Here is a 14,990-nt window from a genome sequence, read left to right on the forward strand (position 1 = left end):
GGAAAGATTTCTGTCATTTTTGGTGGTTTTTGTTTTTTTTTTTTTTTTTTTCGAGTAATGGCGGCGATCTGCGATTTTTTTTTTTTTTTTTTTCCGGGAATGCGACATTGCGGCAGACAGATCGGACCCTTGACTGACATTTTTGACACTTTTGGGGGTACCAGTGACATTACTACAGTAATCAGTGCTATAAATATGCACTGTTACTGTAAAAATGACACTGGCAGGGAAGGGGTTAATTTTATTGGAGAGGGAGGGGTTAATGTATGCCTGGTGCTTACTAACCTGTGTGGGGGTAGGTGACTGAGTGACACAGGGACAGATCGCATGTTCAGCTATGCTGAACCCTGCAATCTGTCACTGTCCGTCACTTATGAGATCCACCCGCTTTGTTTACACAAGCGGGCGGATCTCCAAACTCTATTCCCTGACTATCGGGGAAGAGCAGCGGCGATCGCCGCCGTTACCCCCCCCCCCCCCCCCATGGCCCGACTCCCGCTGTGAATGAGGGAGCGAGCCTCCGGCGGCGCGTTAGCACCGCCCACAAGGGGAGGAGTCCAGCGACGCAGGTCTACGTCGCTGGACGATAACTAACCACTTTGCCGCAGTAGAGCTCGAGTGAGCGGTCGGCAAGTGGTTAAGTCTACAACTTAATTTTAAGGTTTTTTTTTTTTTTCCTACTTGAGTTTTCACTCAAGGGTGCCTCTCGATCCACTATTTCTTGGTGGATTCATCTTCTTATTCTAAGGCCTATGGTATTAAGGTCCTCAAGCTCGTGGAAAGTTTGTAAAGCTGCTAGAACTGGTCTTCCCTTTACGAAGTTCTACTGAGTTGTCGCCTCTGCTAGCACCGTTTTTTTAATGAAGGCTCTTGCAGGTGGCTTAGTAGCTGGGTTCTCGCCTGTTCTGTTCGAGTTTTGGCTGTGTTTGGCCTTGTTGTTGTGTTGCTCACCCCTCTTATATTTAACGCCTTGGGACATCCCAATCAGTCATGAATAATAAAAACCCTTGGTTTCTTTGATATACAATTAGGAAGTTAAGGTTTTTCATTCACCTCTAAAATCCTTTTCTTAGAGTGCATCACAGGTCCTAGTGATCCTGCCCCTTTTTTCGTCTGTTCCTCATTGCTTTCATAGAAAACTGATGCTTTATTAACCTGGGAGGAGTTGTACCTGGGCCCTTTTTTGGCAAGTGTCTCTTCACCTGAAGGTGGCAGCAATAACCCAAGTAGTTATGACTAAATCCTTTGTTTCCTGTTATCTACTTCAAGAAAGGATTTTACATGTAAACTACAAATCCTATTTTTCTCTATGCCATGTCATGTTTTAGGAGAATCCCTTTTTTCTCTAGCGCTCATTGACAGACGTAGTCCTCGGTGATACACCACCTTTGGGTTATGTTGCCTCCACAGGAGCAGGACTAGACAGGAAATTAAAAAGCTCTGGCCACACCCTAGGGGCAGTCCCAGAGGGTATATCCTCTCTCTCTCTGCCTCAGCAAATCAGTTATTTTCTGTCTAGTTAGGAGTAAGGACCTAGATACCTTGCTGGGATCTTAGGTCCTGGCAAGAATTTTTTCTTAAAGGATTTTTTAGACAGCTTTTTTTCTCCAGTGTTCCTGTGAGATCTTCAAGCAAGAAAGCTGAACTGGGCGACGGGCTGGATGTTGAGATCCGGTGGTCACCCCAGTTCAGCCTACGAGCGCGTGCAGGCCATAGCTCCGCGCTGGGTCGGCCGCGACAAAGTCCCATTAAAGGACTGTCCACGCGAGTTAAACGTCTCGCTGAAACGCCAAAGACCATGAGTCACGGCGTCCGTATCGGTCGACAGCCCTCCCGCCCCGGTGGAGAGGGGTACTGTCAGGAGTTGGTGCCCGCCTGGTTCCGGTATGGTGAGTAGTATGTTCCCCCTTTTCCCCTGACGGGTCTTGTGGTGAACGCGGGCCCCTCTCTGTATGGTAAGATAGAGTCCCCCTCTATCCTATAACATGACACAGATCCTCCTACTTTGAGTGTGATTTTATGTGCAAAAAGCCAGGAGGCTTGGTTTGGGAGCTAACAATCTAATTGTATACATGTTAAAAAGATGTAATCTGTGGCATTCTGGGAATCTTACGGTGTTAAGAATAAGCTACCTACCAGTCAGAAGCCACGGACATGTAGACTGCCTTCCTAATCAGATCTCCAGCTATTTGCAGGCCTCCCGAATGGCCATGCGGTCCGCCAGGGCCGGTACCACCAACCACGCCATATCCCCATGCAGAGAGAGTGTTGTGTGCCCTGCAGCACACCGCTATTCAGTACAGGCCGCCGCCATTTTTTTTGCTGGATCGCACGAGCCGCCATTTTGGCGTAGCCTCGTGTCTCCAGCATGGGGGCGGCCATGTTTGAGGTGATCCAAACACCTCGTGGAGCTTGGGGAAGGCGTGCAGAGGGGCGGAGCCGCCTCCTTTCTTCCTGGGCAGCCAGCCAAAAGACTTCCTGTTTGTCAAGACAGCGCTGTAACCTGTTGCAGTTAAACTCTGAGCATCAAGTGGTGAGCCTGGGGGTCTATCTCTCTCTCTCTCTCTCTCTCGATCGATAGGGATCCCTAGCAGGTAACACTAAGGGGCTTTTGTGGCGCTGGGGGTCTGAGAAAAAAAAAAAAAAAAGTTTTTTATTTTTGAATTATATTATCCAGGAAGTGACTGGAATTTATCATGGACCCTGCCACACATATTCCCCCACCTGTTTCCCTCGAGGGGGCCACGGGACCCGCCGGTGCACAGAGTATAGAGTCATTTACAGCAATTTTGGAGTCTATGGTGGCTCGGGTGGAGGCGGCCTGTCAGGGACGGGGGTCAAGGAAGCGACCCCCGCCTACCCCTATACTATCTGACACCTCTGACTCTGATTCAGAGATGGTCACTGCAGTTGCAGGTTCCTCTGCAAGGGCTGTTATCCCAGGTAAAGCCCCCTCAGACAGTGAGGAGGACGCTTCTTCTCCTGCTATAATTCAGGAAGAAGCATTGGTGGACGCACTAGTTGTGGCAGTGCAGGAAACCTTAAAACTTGAGGCTTTACCGGCAGAGGCAACTGAAACAGAGATTCCTTTTGGTACTAATAAGCCCATCAAAACGGTGAAGGTTTTTCCTGTACCTAAATGTTTCGGTAATCAGATTAAAGGAGAATGGGAGCATTCTAAACGTACCTTTACTATTTCCAAGCGTATTGCTAGACGCTATCCGTTTGAGGAATCCATCATTAAGAAATGGACGGTACCACCAGTGGTGGATCCACCTATTTCCAGGCTGAATAAAGCCACGGTTATTCCAGTGGAGGACACTTTGTCCTTTAAGGATCCGGTGGATCGAAAGATGGAAGCAGAGTCCCGCACCATCTTCTCCCTGATAGGGTCAGCATTTAGACCAGTAATTGTTATTGGTCTAGTTTCCCAGACACTTACGGAATGGGCGAAAATGGTACGCCAAGATCTTAGGGGAAAAGATATTCCCCAGGAGACATCTGATTTGATGGAACAGATTATACAAGGGCTACAGTTTATCTGTGACGCAGCCTTGGACACTACTCCCTTATTAGGGCATGCATCTAAGTCAGCGGTGATCCTCAGACGTGTGCTGTGGTTAAAATGCTGGTCAGCTGACCTAGGTTCCAAAAAGACCTTGACAAATCTCCCCTTTCAGGGGAATCGTCTATTTGGGGCCAACCTAGATGAAATCATTAAGGATGCCACTGGGGGCAAGAGCACTTTTTTGCCACAGGCTGCTAAAGCTAAGGGACCTCGCAACAAGCGAGGACCTTTCTTTACCGCCCATAAAGGGCGCCCGGCTGGTACTAGCGGGAAAGGCAAGACTCCTCCAGGAGGGTTCAAGAAGGGCTGGTCGGACAAGCAAAGGACCAACCCAGCCAAACCCGAAGCAAAGGAGTACACAGCCTGAAGGTGCGCCCCCACCCGGTTTCAGGGTGGGGGGACGTTTTCACCGGTATTCAGGACATTAGATCGAGCATCAACCACTACTACCGGTGCGATTCTTCCCTTCCAACATTTAAGTACTACAGGAAGCGGTAGTTACCGTTCCCTGAATAGATCTTTTCCTTTACCTTTTCCTAAGATTAGTCCCGATACCTCACAGGAATCGGATCTGGTTGACCAGATAGGCCAAGTAGCCTCTAGTCGGGTGACTTCGGTCCCTGAGGTTCAACCAGAAAAGATCACCTTTCCTGATAACAATCAGGTATCTGATAAATGTGTGGGAACAGAAAACGACCAGACTTTCTCGGATGGTCGGGGCCAGATACCTCTAGGGACGCCTGGTTCAGATTCTATCAGCGCCAGTGGTCCTAGAAATTCTAGGCTGGCCTCCTCAAGCCGGCCTGGCCGACTTGGACATGTTAGTCGTAGACGTTCCCTGGGAACTTCGTCTCAGGGAGTGTCTGTGGTCTCAAGGACCAATTTACCATCATGCTTTACAGTCGCTGGGTTTAATGGCCTGGCCATTGAGACCCAAGTACTGAAGGACAGAGGTTTGTCTACTTCAGTCATTCCTACCCTTATTAAAGCAAGGAAAGCGACTTCCAGCAAAGTCTATTATCACACATGGAAGACTTATATTGCGTGGTGCGAATCTTTAGGATTTCCTCCACGTACCTATTCGGTGACTCGAATATTGGCCTTTTTGCAACAAGGGGTTGAGCAGAAGCTAGCCTTGAGCACCATCAAGGGTCAAGTTTCAGCATTAGCAATCTTCTTTCAGAAACCTTTAGCTACCAAATCCTTGGTGCGGAATTTCATCCAGGGGGTGCGGCACCTGGCTCCTCCAGTCCGCGCGCCCTTACCGCCCTGGGATCTTAATTTGGTCTTATCGGTTCTACAGAAAGCTCCCTTTGAAAACATCGGGGAGATTCCCTTGCTTACTTTATCCCAGAAGGTGGCCTTCTTGGTGGCTATTACTTCTGCTCGCAGGGTGTCAGAACTGGCTGTATTATCATGCCAGTCCCCATACCTAGTGATTCATAGGGATAAGGTAGTACTTCATCCTAAGCCATCTTTTCTTCCTAAGGTGGTTTCAGATTTTCATCTGAATGAAGATATTGTACTACCTTCCTTGTGTCCTCAGCCCAAGCAGCATCGGGAACATGCGTTGCATTCCTTAGATGTGGTTCGGGCAATCAGGGTATACCTGAAAGCGACGGAATCTTTCCGTAAGACGGATTCACTTTTTGTGATCACGGATGGCCCCAGAAAGGGTTTGCCTGCATCTGCCGCGACCATTGCCAAATGGATTAGACAAACGGTGGTACAGGCTTATTCTATTAAGGGTCAGAGTCCTCCGTTCCCTGTTAGGGCGCACTCCACTCGAGCGCTCAGTACTTCCTGGGCCTTTCGCCAACAGGCGTCAGTGGTCCAGGTATGTAAGGCGGCCACCTGGTCGTCGGTACATACCTTTACAAAATTCTATAAGATTGATGTGACGGCATCGGCGGATGCCTCATTTGGTCGCAAGGTTTTGCAGGCCGCAATTTGAGGAGACCGGTGGTCTACCTCGAGGGTTTTTTTCTGTTTGAAAAAAAAAAAAAAAAATTTTTCTCTTTTTTGTTGAGTCTCATCATTAAGGATGAGCATTGTAAACTTCTAGTTGGCACCGGTTGGGCCTTCTAGATTGGGATTTGATTTCATTTTCCCACCCCTCAGTTGTGATACTGCTCTGGGACGTCCCGAAGGTGGTGTATCACCGAGGACTACGTCTGTCAATGAGCGCTAGAGAAAAATGGATTTTTGTAAAATCTTACCGTAAAATCCTTTTCTCTTAGCTCATTGACAGACGTAGTCCCCGCCCCTCTGTTTTTTGAGTTGGGTTAAAATCTCTAAAGACTGCTTTTTCACATAACTGATTTGCTGAGGCAGAGAGAGAGAGGATATACCCTCTGGGACTGCCCCTAGGGTGTGGCCAGAGCTTTTTAATTTCCTGTCTAGTCCTGCTCCTGTGGAGGCAACATAACCCGAAGGTGGTGTATCACCGAGGACTACGTCTGTCAATGAGCTAAGAGAAAAGGATTTTACGGTAAGATTTTACAAAAATCCATTTTTACTGTCCGATGGGTATCAGACTGAATAGGAAGTAATTATGGCTGCCGTTGAGCATCACATTTTTTTTTCCTCCTGCAAACATTTTGAGGTCTACTGCATTTGTTTTGTAGGAGTGAATATGATGGAGACCTTCAGTCGCAGCTTTTGAGCAAAGCCAACGAAGAAGACAAAAACTGCAGTCGGGCCCTCTCAGTGGTAAATGCTGTAACCAGAGTTGCAAAAGACCTGCTACACAGAGCGCTTGCTGTTGATGGTGAGAAATTCATTGAAGTCTGTAGTGATTTTATTGTATATATCACTAGCTGCGTCTGATAAGTGTGTTAACCTGCTCTACCCCATACTGAATATCTAGAACATTGCAGAAATGCAAATTAGCTGAGGGTAGCATATTTCCTTATAAACAGATTAAGTTCTGGTTTTCAAATGTGTGGGTCATCTGGCTAGTCTTGTTGAGATATCATCAGACATTGCTTTTCTTTTTACTATGGACGTTATTTTCCATATTTTCCATATTTTTCATTTTTTTAATTTAAAGCAGAAGTATAGCCTAATACCTTAAATTCTCCCCTGCAATAATTAATGTGAGCGGAGTTCAGCCTTGTGTCAAAATGAAAAAATTCCCAGTTTTTTTACCTGAATTCTATAGTTTTCAGTGCTGTCACATGACTTAAATTCCACTTCCTGCTGAGTCCAACAGAAGCAAGTGGGTGTGGTTACTGAAAGCTTGTGACATCACTTTCAGGGAGGGTCACTGTTCCTGTGTAGCCGGTGGGCATATTCAGAACGGGAGGAGCTGATCATAGGTTCCCACCCAGTGTTCTCTCGTTAGGATGCATTGTACATCCTAATTCATGAGAAAATAATTCACAAAGGACATGGGAGGGGGGGGGGGGGGCACATATACACTATAGCTGTGGTGGGCTCTGAATGAAGACTACCATAGGAAAAGGTAGCTGGATATGGGGGGGGGGGGGAGACTGTCAGTGTAGCTGGAAGTGCTCGGGGTCTTGGCTCACAGTCTACAATGATCATAGTAGAGGCAACCACACAAAGTCTACATTTCCACTAGTGCCACTGATAAATGGCACCCGTTCCCATTTATGCGGCTTTGAAAAGGTACCTGCACTACTTAGATGTGACTTTGATTCAGAGTGTAAACTTGGATCAAAGTTGCACTCTAAATCGCAATAGTAGAAAGGTAGACTAAAGCTCAGTTTCCACTGAGTGGGACTTGTCATGTGACTTTGGACACTGTGTCACATGAAAAGTCACAGCCCATTGATTTCATTGGCACCCATTCCCATCTATGCGACGTAGAAAATAAGCGACCTTGAAAAGTTACCTGCTACCTATTTTGATGCAACTTTTAGTGGGACTTTGAACCAGAGAGTGTAAAGTTGGATCAACATAGAAACATAGAATGTGTCAGCAGACAAGAACCATTTGGCCCATCTAGTCTGCCCAATATATCTGAATCCTATGAATAGTCCCTGGCCCTATCTTATATGAAGGATAGCCTTATGCCTATCCCATGCATGCTTAAACTCCTTCACTGTATTTGCAGCTACCACTTCTGCAGGAAGGTTATTCCATGCATCCACTACTCTCTCAGTAAAGTAATACTTCCTCATATTACTTTTAAACCTTTGCCCCTCTAATTTAAAACTGTCCTCTTGTGGTAGTTTTTCTTCTTTAAAATATGCTCTCCTCCTTTACCGAGTTGATTCCCTTTATGTATTTAAAAGTTTCTATCATATCCCCTCTGTCTCTTCTTTCTTCCAAGCTATACATGTTAAGGTCCTTTAACCTTTCCTGGTAAGTTTTTTTCCTGCAATCCATGTACTAGTTTAGTAGCTCTTCTCTGAACTCTCTCTAGAGTATCTATATCTTTCTGGAGATATGGCCTCCAGTACTGCGCACAATACTCCAAGTGAGGTCTCACCAGTGTTCTGTACAGCGGCATAAGCACTTCTCTCTTTCTACTGCTTATACCTCTCTCTATACATCCAAGCATTCTGCTGGCATTTGTCCTCCCACCTTTAAGTCTTCTGAAATAATTACTCCTAAATCCCTTTCCTCAGATACTGAGGTCAGGACTGTCAAATATTCTATATTCTGCCCTTGGGTTTTTACGCCCCAGGTGCCTTATCTTGCACTTATCCACATTAAATTTCAGTTGCCAGAGTTCTGACCATTTTTCTAGTTTTCCTAAATCCTTTTCCATTTGGCATTTCCCTCCAGGAACATCAACCCTGTTACATATCTTTGTGTCATCAGCAAAAAGACAAACCTTACCATAGAGGCCTTTTGCAATATCACTTATGAAGATATTAAACAAAATTGGTCCCAGTACAGATACCTGAGGTACCCCACTGGTAACATGACCTTGTTCTGAATGTTCTCCATTGACTACAACCCTCTGTTGTCTGTCACTCAGCCACTGCCTAATCCACTCAACAATATGGGAGTCCATGCTCAATGACTGCAGTTTATTGATAAGTCTTCTATGTGGGACAGTGTCAAAAGCCTTACTAAAATCTAGATAGGCAATGTCTACTGCACCTCCACCGTCTATTATTTTAGTCACCCAGTCAAAAAAATCTATTAGATTTGTTTGACATGATCTCAAAGTTGCACTCCAAAGTCACAATGTAGCCTAGTGGCTATGTTTCTACTAGTGTGACTCTTAAATTGTTTGATTTAAAGTGCGACTTTGATTGCAGCTTTGATCCAGCTTTACACTCTCTGGATCAAAGTCGCATCAAGGTAGTGCAGGCACGTTTTCAAAGTCGCTGATTTTCAAAGTGGCATCGATGGGAATAGGTGCCATTGAAATCAATGGGCTGTGACTTGTCATGCGACCTAATGTGTCCAAAGTTGCATGACAATTGGCACTAGTGGAAACGCAGCCTCAAACTCATTACTCACATGTAATGAGCAATAGAAATGGATCTGTATCCTTCTAAACTTTCACAAATCTTCCTTTGGTGCCTTATTTCTTTCAGTTGTTCTCATTTACATACCCTGGCAGAAATTATGATTTCTTGGCCATTTTTCCGAGAATGTGAGTGGTAACACAAAAACTTTAATTTCTCTATTGCTCATTGACAGACGTAGTCCTCGGTGATACAGCACCTTCGGGTTATGTTGCCTCCACAGGAGCAGGACTAGACAGGAAATAAAAATGCTCTGGCCACACCCCAGGGGCAGTCCCCGAGGGTATATCCTCTCTCTCTCTCCGCCACAGCAAATCAGTTTTTTTCTGTCTAGTCAGGAGTAAGGACCTAGATACCTTGCTGGGATCTTCGGTCCTGGCAAGATTTTTTTCTTAAAAAGATTTTTTAGACAGCTTTTTTCTCCAGTGTTCCTGTGAGCTCTTCAAGCAAGAAAGCTGAACTGGGCGACGGGCTGGATGTTGAGATCCGGTGGTCACCCCAGTTCAGCCTACGAGCGCGTGCAGGCCATAGCTCCACGCTGGGTCGGCCGCGACATAGTCCCACTGGGGGACTGACCCCGTGAGTTAAACGTCTCGCTGAAACGCCAAGGACCATGAGTCACGGCGTCCGTATTGGTCGACAGCCCTCCCGCCCCGGTGGAGAGGGGTACTGTCAGGAGTTGGTGCCCGCCTGGTTCCGGTATGGTGAGTAGTATGTTCCCCCTTTTCCCCTGACGGGTCTTGTGGTGAACGCGGGCCCCTCTCTGTATGGTAAGATAGAGTCCCCCTCTATCCTATAATATGGCACAGATCCCCCTACTTTGAGTGTGATTTTATGTGCAAAAAGCCAGGAGGCTTGGTTTGGGAGCTAACAATCTAATTGTATACATGTTAAAAAGATTGTAATCAGTGGCAGTCTGGGAATCTTACTATGATAATAATAAAGTACCTACCAGTCAGAAGCCACGGACATGTAGACTGCCTTCCTAGTCAAATCTCCAGCTATAGCAGGCCTTCCGAACGGCCATGCGGTCCGCCAGGGCCGGTACCGCCAACCACGCCAAATCCCCATGCAGAGAAGGTGTTGTGTGCTCTGCAGCACACCGCTATTCGGTACAGGCCGCCGCCATTTTTTTTGCTGGATCGCACGAGCCGCCATTTTGGCGTAGCCTCGGGTCTCCAGCATGGGGGCGGCCATGTTTGAGGTGATCCAAACACCTCGTGGAGCTAGGGGAGGCGCCGGAAGGCGTGCAGAGGGGCGGAGCTGCCTCCTTTCTTCCTGGGCAGCCAGCCAAAAGACTTCCTGTTTGTGAAGACAGCACTGTAACCTGTTGCAGTTAAACTCTGAGCATCAAGTGGTGAGCCTGGGGGTCCATCTCTCTCTCTCTCGATCGATAGGGATCCCTAGCAGGTAACACTAAGGGGCTTTTGTGGCGTTGGGGGTCTGGGGAAAAAAAAAAAAAAAAAAGTTTTTTATTTAATTGAATTGTATTATCCGGGAAGTTACTGGAATAATCATGGACCCTGCCACACAAATTCCCCCACCTGTTTCCCTCGAGGGGGCCACGGGACCCACCGGTGCACAGAGTATGGATGCATTTACAGCAGTTTTGATAGGCTGCCTCCACCCGAGCCACCAAAGACTGTCAGGGACGGGGGTCAAGGAAGCGACCCCCGCCTACCCCTATATTATCTGACACCTCTGACTCAGATTCAGAGATGGTCACTGCAGCTGCAGGTCCCTCTGCAAGGGCTGTTACCTCAGGTAAAGCTCCCTCAGACAGTGAGGAGGACGTTCCTTCTCCCGCTATAATTCAGGAAGAAGCATTGGTGGACGCACTAGTTGTGGCAGTGCGGGAAACCTTAAGACTTGAGGTTTTACCGGCAGAGGCAACTGAAACAGAGATTCCCTTTGGTACTAACAAGCCCATCAAAACGGTGAAGGTTTTTCCTATACCCAAGTGTTTTGGTAATAAAATTAAAGGAGAATGGGAGCATTCTAAGCGTACCTTTATGATTTCCAAGCGTATTGCTAGACGCTATCCATTTGAGGAATCCATCATTAAGAAATGGACGGTACCACCAGTAGTGGATCCACCTATTTCCAGGCTGAATAAAGCCACGGTTATCCCAGTGGAGGACACTTCGTCCTTTAAGGATCCGGTGGATCGGAAGATGGAAGCAGAGTCCCGCACTATCTTCTCTCTGATAGGGTCAGCATTTAGACCAGTAATTGTTATTGGTCTAGTTTCCCAGACACTTACGGAATGGGCGAGATTGGTACGCCAAGACCTTAGGGGAAAAGATATTCCCCAGGAAACATCTGATTTGATGGAACAGATTATACAAGGGCTACAGTTTATCTGTGACGCAGCCTTGGACACTACTCCCCTATTAGGGCATGCATCTATGTCAGCGGTAATCCTCAGACGTGTGCTGTGGTTAAAATGCTGGTCAGCTGACCTAGGTTCCAAAAAGACCTTGACGAATCTCCCCTTTCAGGGGAATCGTCTATTTGGGGCCACCCTAGATGAAATTATTAAGGATGCCACTGGGGGCAAGAGCACTTTTTTGCCACAGGCTGCTAAAGCTAAGGGACCTCGCAACAAGCGAGGACCTTTCTTTACCGCCCATAAAGGGTACGTACGCCCGGCTGGAACAAGCGGGAAAGGCAAGACTCCTCCAGGAGGGTTCAAGAAAGGCTGGTCGGACAGAGGACCGACTCAGCCAAACCCGAAGCAAAGGATTACACAGCCTGAAGGTGCGCCCCCACCCGGGTTGAGGGTGGGGGGACGTTTTCACCGGTATTCAGGATATTAGATCGAGCATCGACTACCACTACCTGTGCGATTCTTCCCTTCCAACATTTAAGTACTACAGGGAGCGGTAGTCACCGTTCCCTGAATAGATCTTTTCCGTTACCTTTTCCTAAGATTAGTTTCTATTCTCCACAGGAATCGGATCTGGTTGACCAGACAGACCAAGAAGCCTCTAGCCGGGTGACTTCGGTCCCTGAGGTTCAACCAGAAAAGATCACCCTTCCTGATAGGAATCAGGTATCTGATAAATGTGTGGGAACAGGAAACGACCAGACTTTCTCGGATGGTCGGGGACAGATAGCTCTAGGAACGCCTGGTTCAGATCCAGTCAGCGCCAGTGGTCCTAGAAATTCTAGGCTGGCCTCGTCAAGCCGGCCTGGCCGACTTGGACATGCTAGTCGCAGACGTTCCGTGGGAACTTCGTCTCAGGGAATGTCTGTGGTCTCAAGGACCAATTTACCATTGTGCTTTACAGTCGCTGGTTTTAATGGCCTGGCCATTGAGACCCAAGTACTGAAGGACAGAGGGTTGTCAGCTTCAGTCATTCCTACCCTTATTAAAGCAAGGAAAGCGACTTCCAGCAAGGTCTATTATCACACATGGAAGACTTATATTGCGTGGTGCGAATCTTTAGGATTTCCTCCACGTACCTATTCGGTGACTCGAATATTGGCTTTTTTGCAAAAAGGGGTTGAGCAGAAACTAGCCTTGAGCACCATCAAGGGTCAAGTTTCAGCATTAGCAATCTTCTTTCAGAAACCTTTAGCTACCAAGTCCTTGGTGCGGAATTTCATCCAGGGGGTGCGGCACCTGGCTCCACCAGTCCGCGCGCCCTTACCGCCCTGGGATCTTAATTTAGTTTTGTCGGTTCTACAGAAACCTCCCTTTGAAAACATCAGGGAGATTCCCTTGCTTACTTTATCCCAGAAGGTGGCCTTCTTGGTGGCTATCACTTCTGCTCGCAGGGTGTCAGAACTGGCTGCTTTATCATGCCAGTCCCCATACCTAGTGATTCATAGGGATAAGGTAGTACTTCATCCTAAGCCATCCTTTCTTCCTAAGGTGGTTTCAGATTTTCATCTGAATGAAGATATTGTACTACCTTCCTTGTGTCCTCAGCCCAATCATCATCGGGAACATGCGTTGCATTCCTTGGATGTGGTTCGGGCAATCAGGGTATACCTGAAAGCTACGGAATCATTCCGTAAGACGGATTCACTTTTTGTGATCACGGATGGCCCCAGAAAGGGGTTGCCTGCATCTGCCGCGACCATTGCCAAATGGATTAGACAAACGGTGGTACAGGCTTATTCTATTAAGGGTCAGAGTCCTCCGTTCCCTGTTAGGGCGCACTCCACTCGAGCGCTCAGTACTTCCTGGGCCTTTCGCCATCAGGCGTCAGTGGTCCAGGTATGTAAGGCGGCCACCTGGTCGTCGGTACATACCTTTACAAAATTCTATAAAATTGATGTGATGGCATCGGCGGATGCCTCATTTGGCCGCAAGGTTTTGCAGGCCGCAATTTGAGGAGACCGGTGGTCTACCTCGAGGGTTTTTTTCTGTTTGAAAAATTTATTTTTGTTGAGTCTCATCATTAAGGATGAGCATTGTAAACTTCTAGTTGGCACCGGTTGGGCCTTCTAGATTGGGATTTGATTTCCATTTTCCCACCCCTCATTTGTGATACTGCTCTGGGACTTCCCGAAGGTGCTGTATCACCGAGGACTACGTCTGTCAATGAGCGATAGAGAAAAATGGATTTTTGTAAAATCTTACCGTAAAATCCTTTTCTCTTAGCTCATTGACAGACGTAGTCCCCGCCCCTCTGTTTTTGAGTTGGGTTGGGTTAAATTCTCTAAGCACTGCTTTTGTGACATAACTGATTTGCTGTGGCGGAGAGAGAGAGGATATACCCTCGGGGACTGCCCCTGGGGTGTGGCCAGAGCATTTTTATTTCCTGTCTAGTCCTGCTCCTGTGGAGGCAACATAACCCGAAGGTCCTGTATCACCGAGGACTACGTCTGTCAATGAGCTAAGAGAAAAGGATTTTACGGTAAGATTTTACAAAAATCCATTTTTCACTCATGTTTTGTGTTTGGCTGAAGCCATTTATTATGAATCAAATATGTTTACTTTTTTTAAATCATAATGAAAACAGAAACTGCTCAAATTACCCTGATCAAAAGTTTACATACTCTGGTGATTTTGGCCTGATAACATGCACACAAGTTGACACAAAGGGGTTTGAATGAGTATTAAAGGTAACCATCCTCGCCTGTAAACTGTTTGCTTGTAATTAGTGTGTCTGTATAAAAGGTCAATGAGTTTCTGGACTCCTGACAGACCCTTGCATCTTTCATCCAGTGCTGCACTGATGTTTCTGGATTCTGAGTCCTGGGGAAAGCAAAAGATTTGTCAAAGGATCTGCAGGAAAAGGTAGCTGAACTGTGTAAAACAGGAAAGGGATATAACGATATCCAAGGAAATGAGAATACCAATCAGCAGTGTTCAAACTCTAATCAAGAAGTGGAAAATGAAGGATTCTGTTGAAACCAAACCACGGTCAGGTAGACCAACTAAGATTTCAGCCACAACTGCTAGGAAAATTGTTTGGGATGCAAAGAAAAACCCACAAATAACTTCAGGTGAAATACAGGACTCTCTGAAAACATGTGGTGGGGCTGTTTGAAGATACACAATAAGGAGGCACTTGAAGAAAGATGGGCTGCATGGTCGAGTCACCAGAAGAAAGACGTTACTACGCAAATGCCACAAAGTATCCCTTTTACAATACGTCAAACAGCACAGAGACCAGCCTCAAACCTTCTGGCACAAAGTATTTGGAGTGATGAGACCAAAATTGAGTTTTTTTGCCACAACCATAAATGCTGCATTTTGAGAGGAGTCAACAAGGCTTATGATGAAAGGTAACACCATTCCTACTGCCAAACATGGAGGTGGATCGTTGATGTTTTGGGGGATGTGTGAGCTACAAAGACACAGGAAATTTGGTCAGAATTGATGGCAAGATGAATGCAGTATATTATCAAAGAATACTGGAGGAAAATTTGCATTCATCAGCCCAGAAGCTGCACATGGGGCGTACTTGGACATTCCAACATGACAATGATCCTAAACAAAAGGCAAAGTC

At 46.7% G+C, this 14,990-nt stretch overlaps 1 protein-coding gene across 1 annotated transcript in view; it reads left to right on the top strand.

The window, feature by feature from the left end:
• The window catches only part of MYCBP2 (MYC binding protein 2), a 553,924-nt gene that overhangs the window by 286,302 nt on the left and 252,632 nt on the right, over window positions 1-14,990 (top strand). The window contains 1 exon segment of the mRNA XM_082246610.1: window positions 6,196-6,338. Within this exon segment, the coding sequence (XP_082102736.1) occupies window positions 6,196-6,338 (143 nt within the window).

Source organism: Pelophylax lessonae (assembly GCF_965119305.1).
Source record: "Pelophylax lessonae genome assembly, chromosome: 2".
In the NCBI taxonomy this organism is placed as follows: domain Eukaryota; kingdom Metazoa; phylum Chordata; class Amphibia; order Anura; family Ranidae; genus Pelophylax; species Pelophylax lessonae.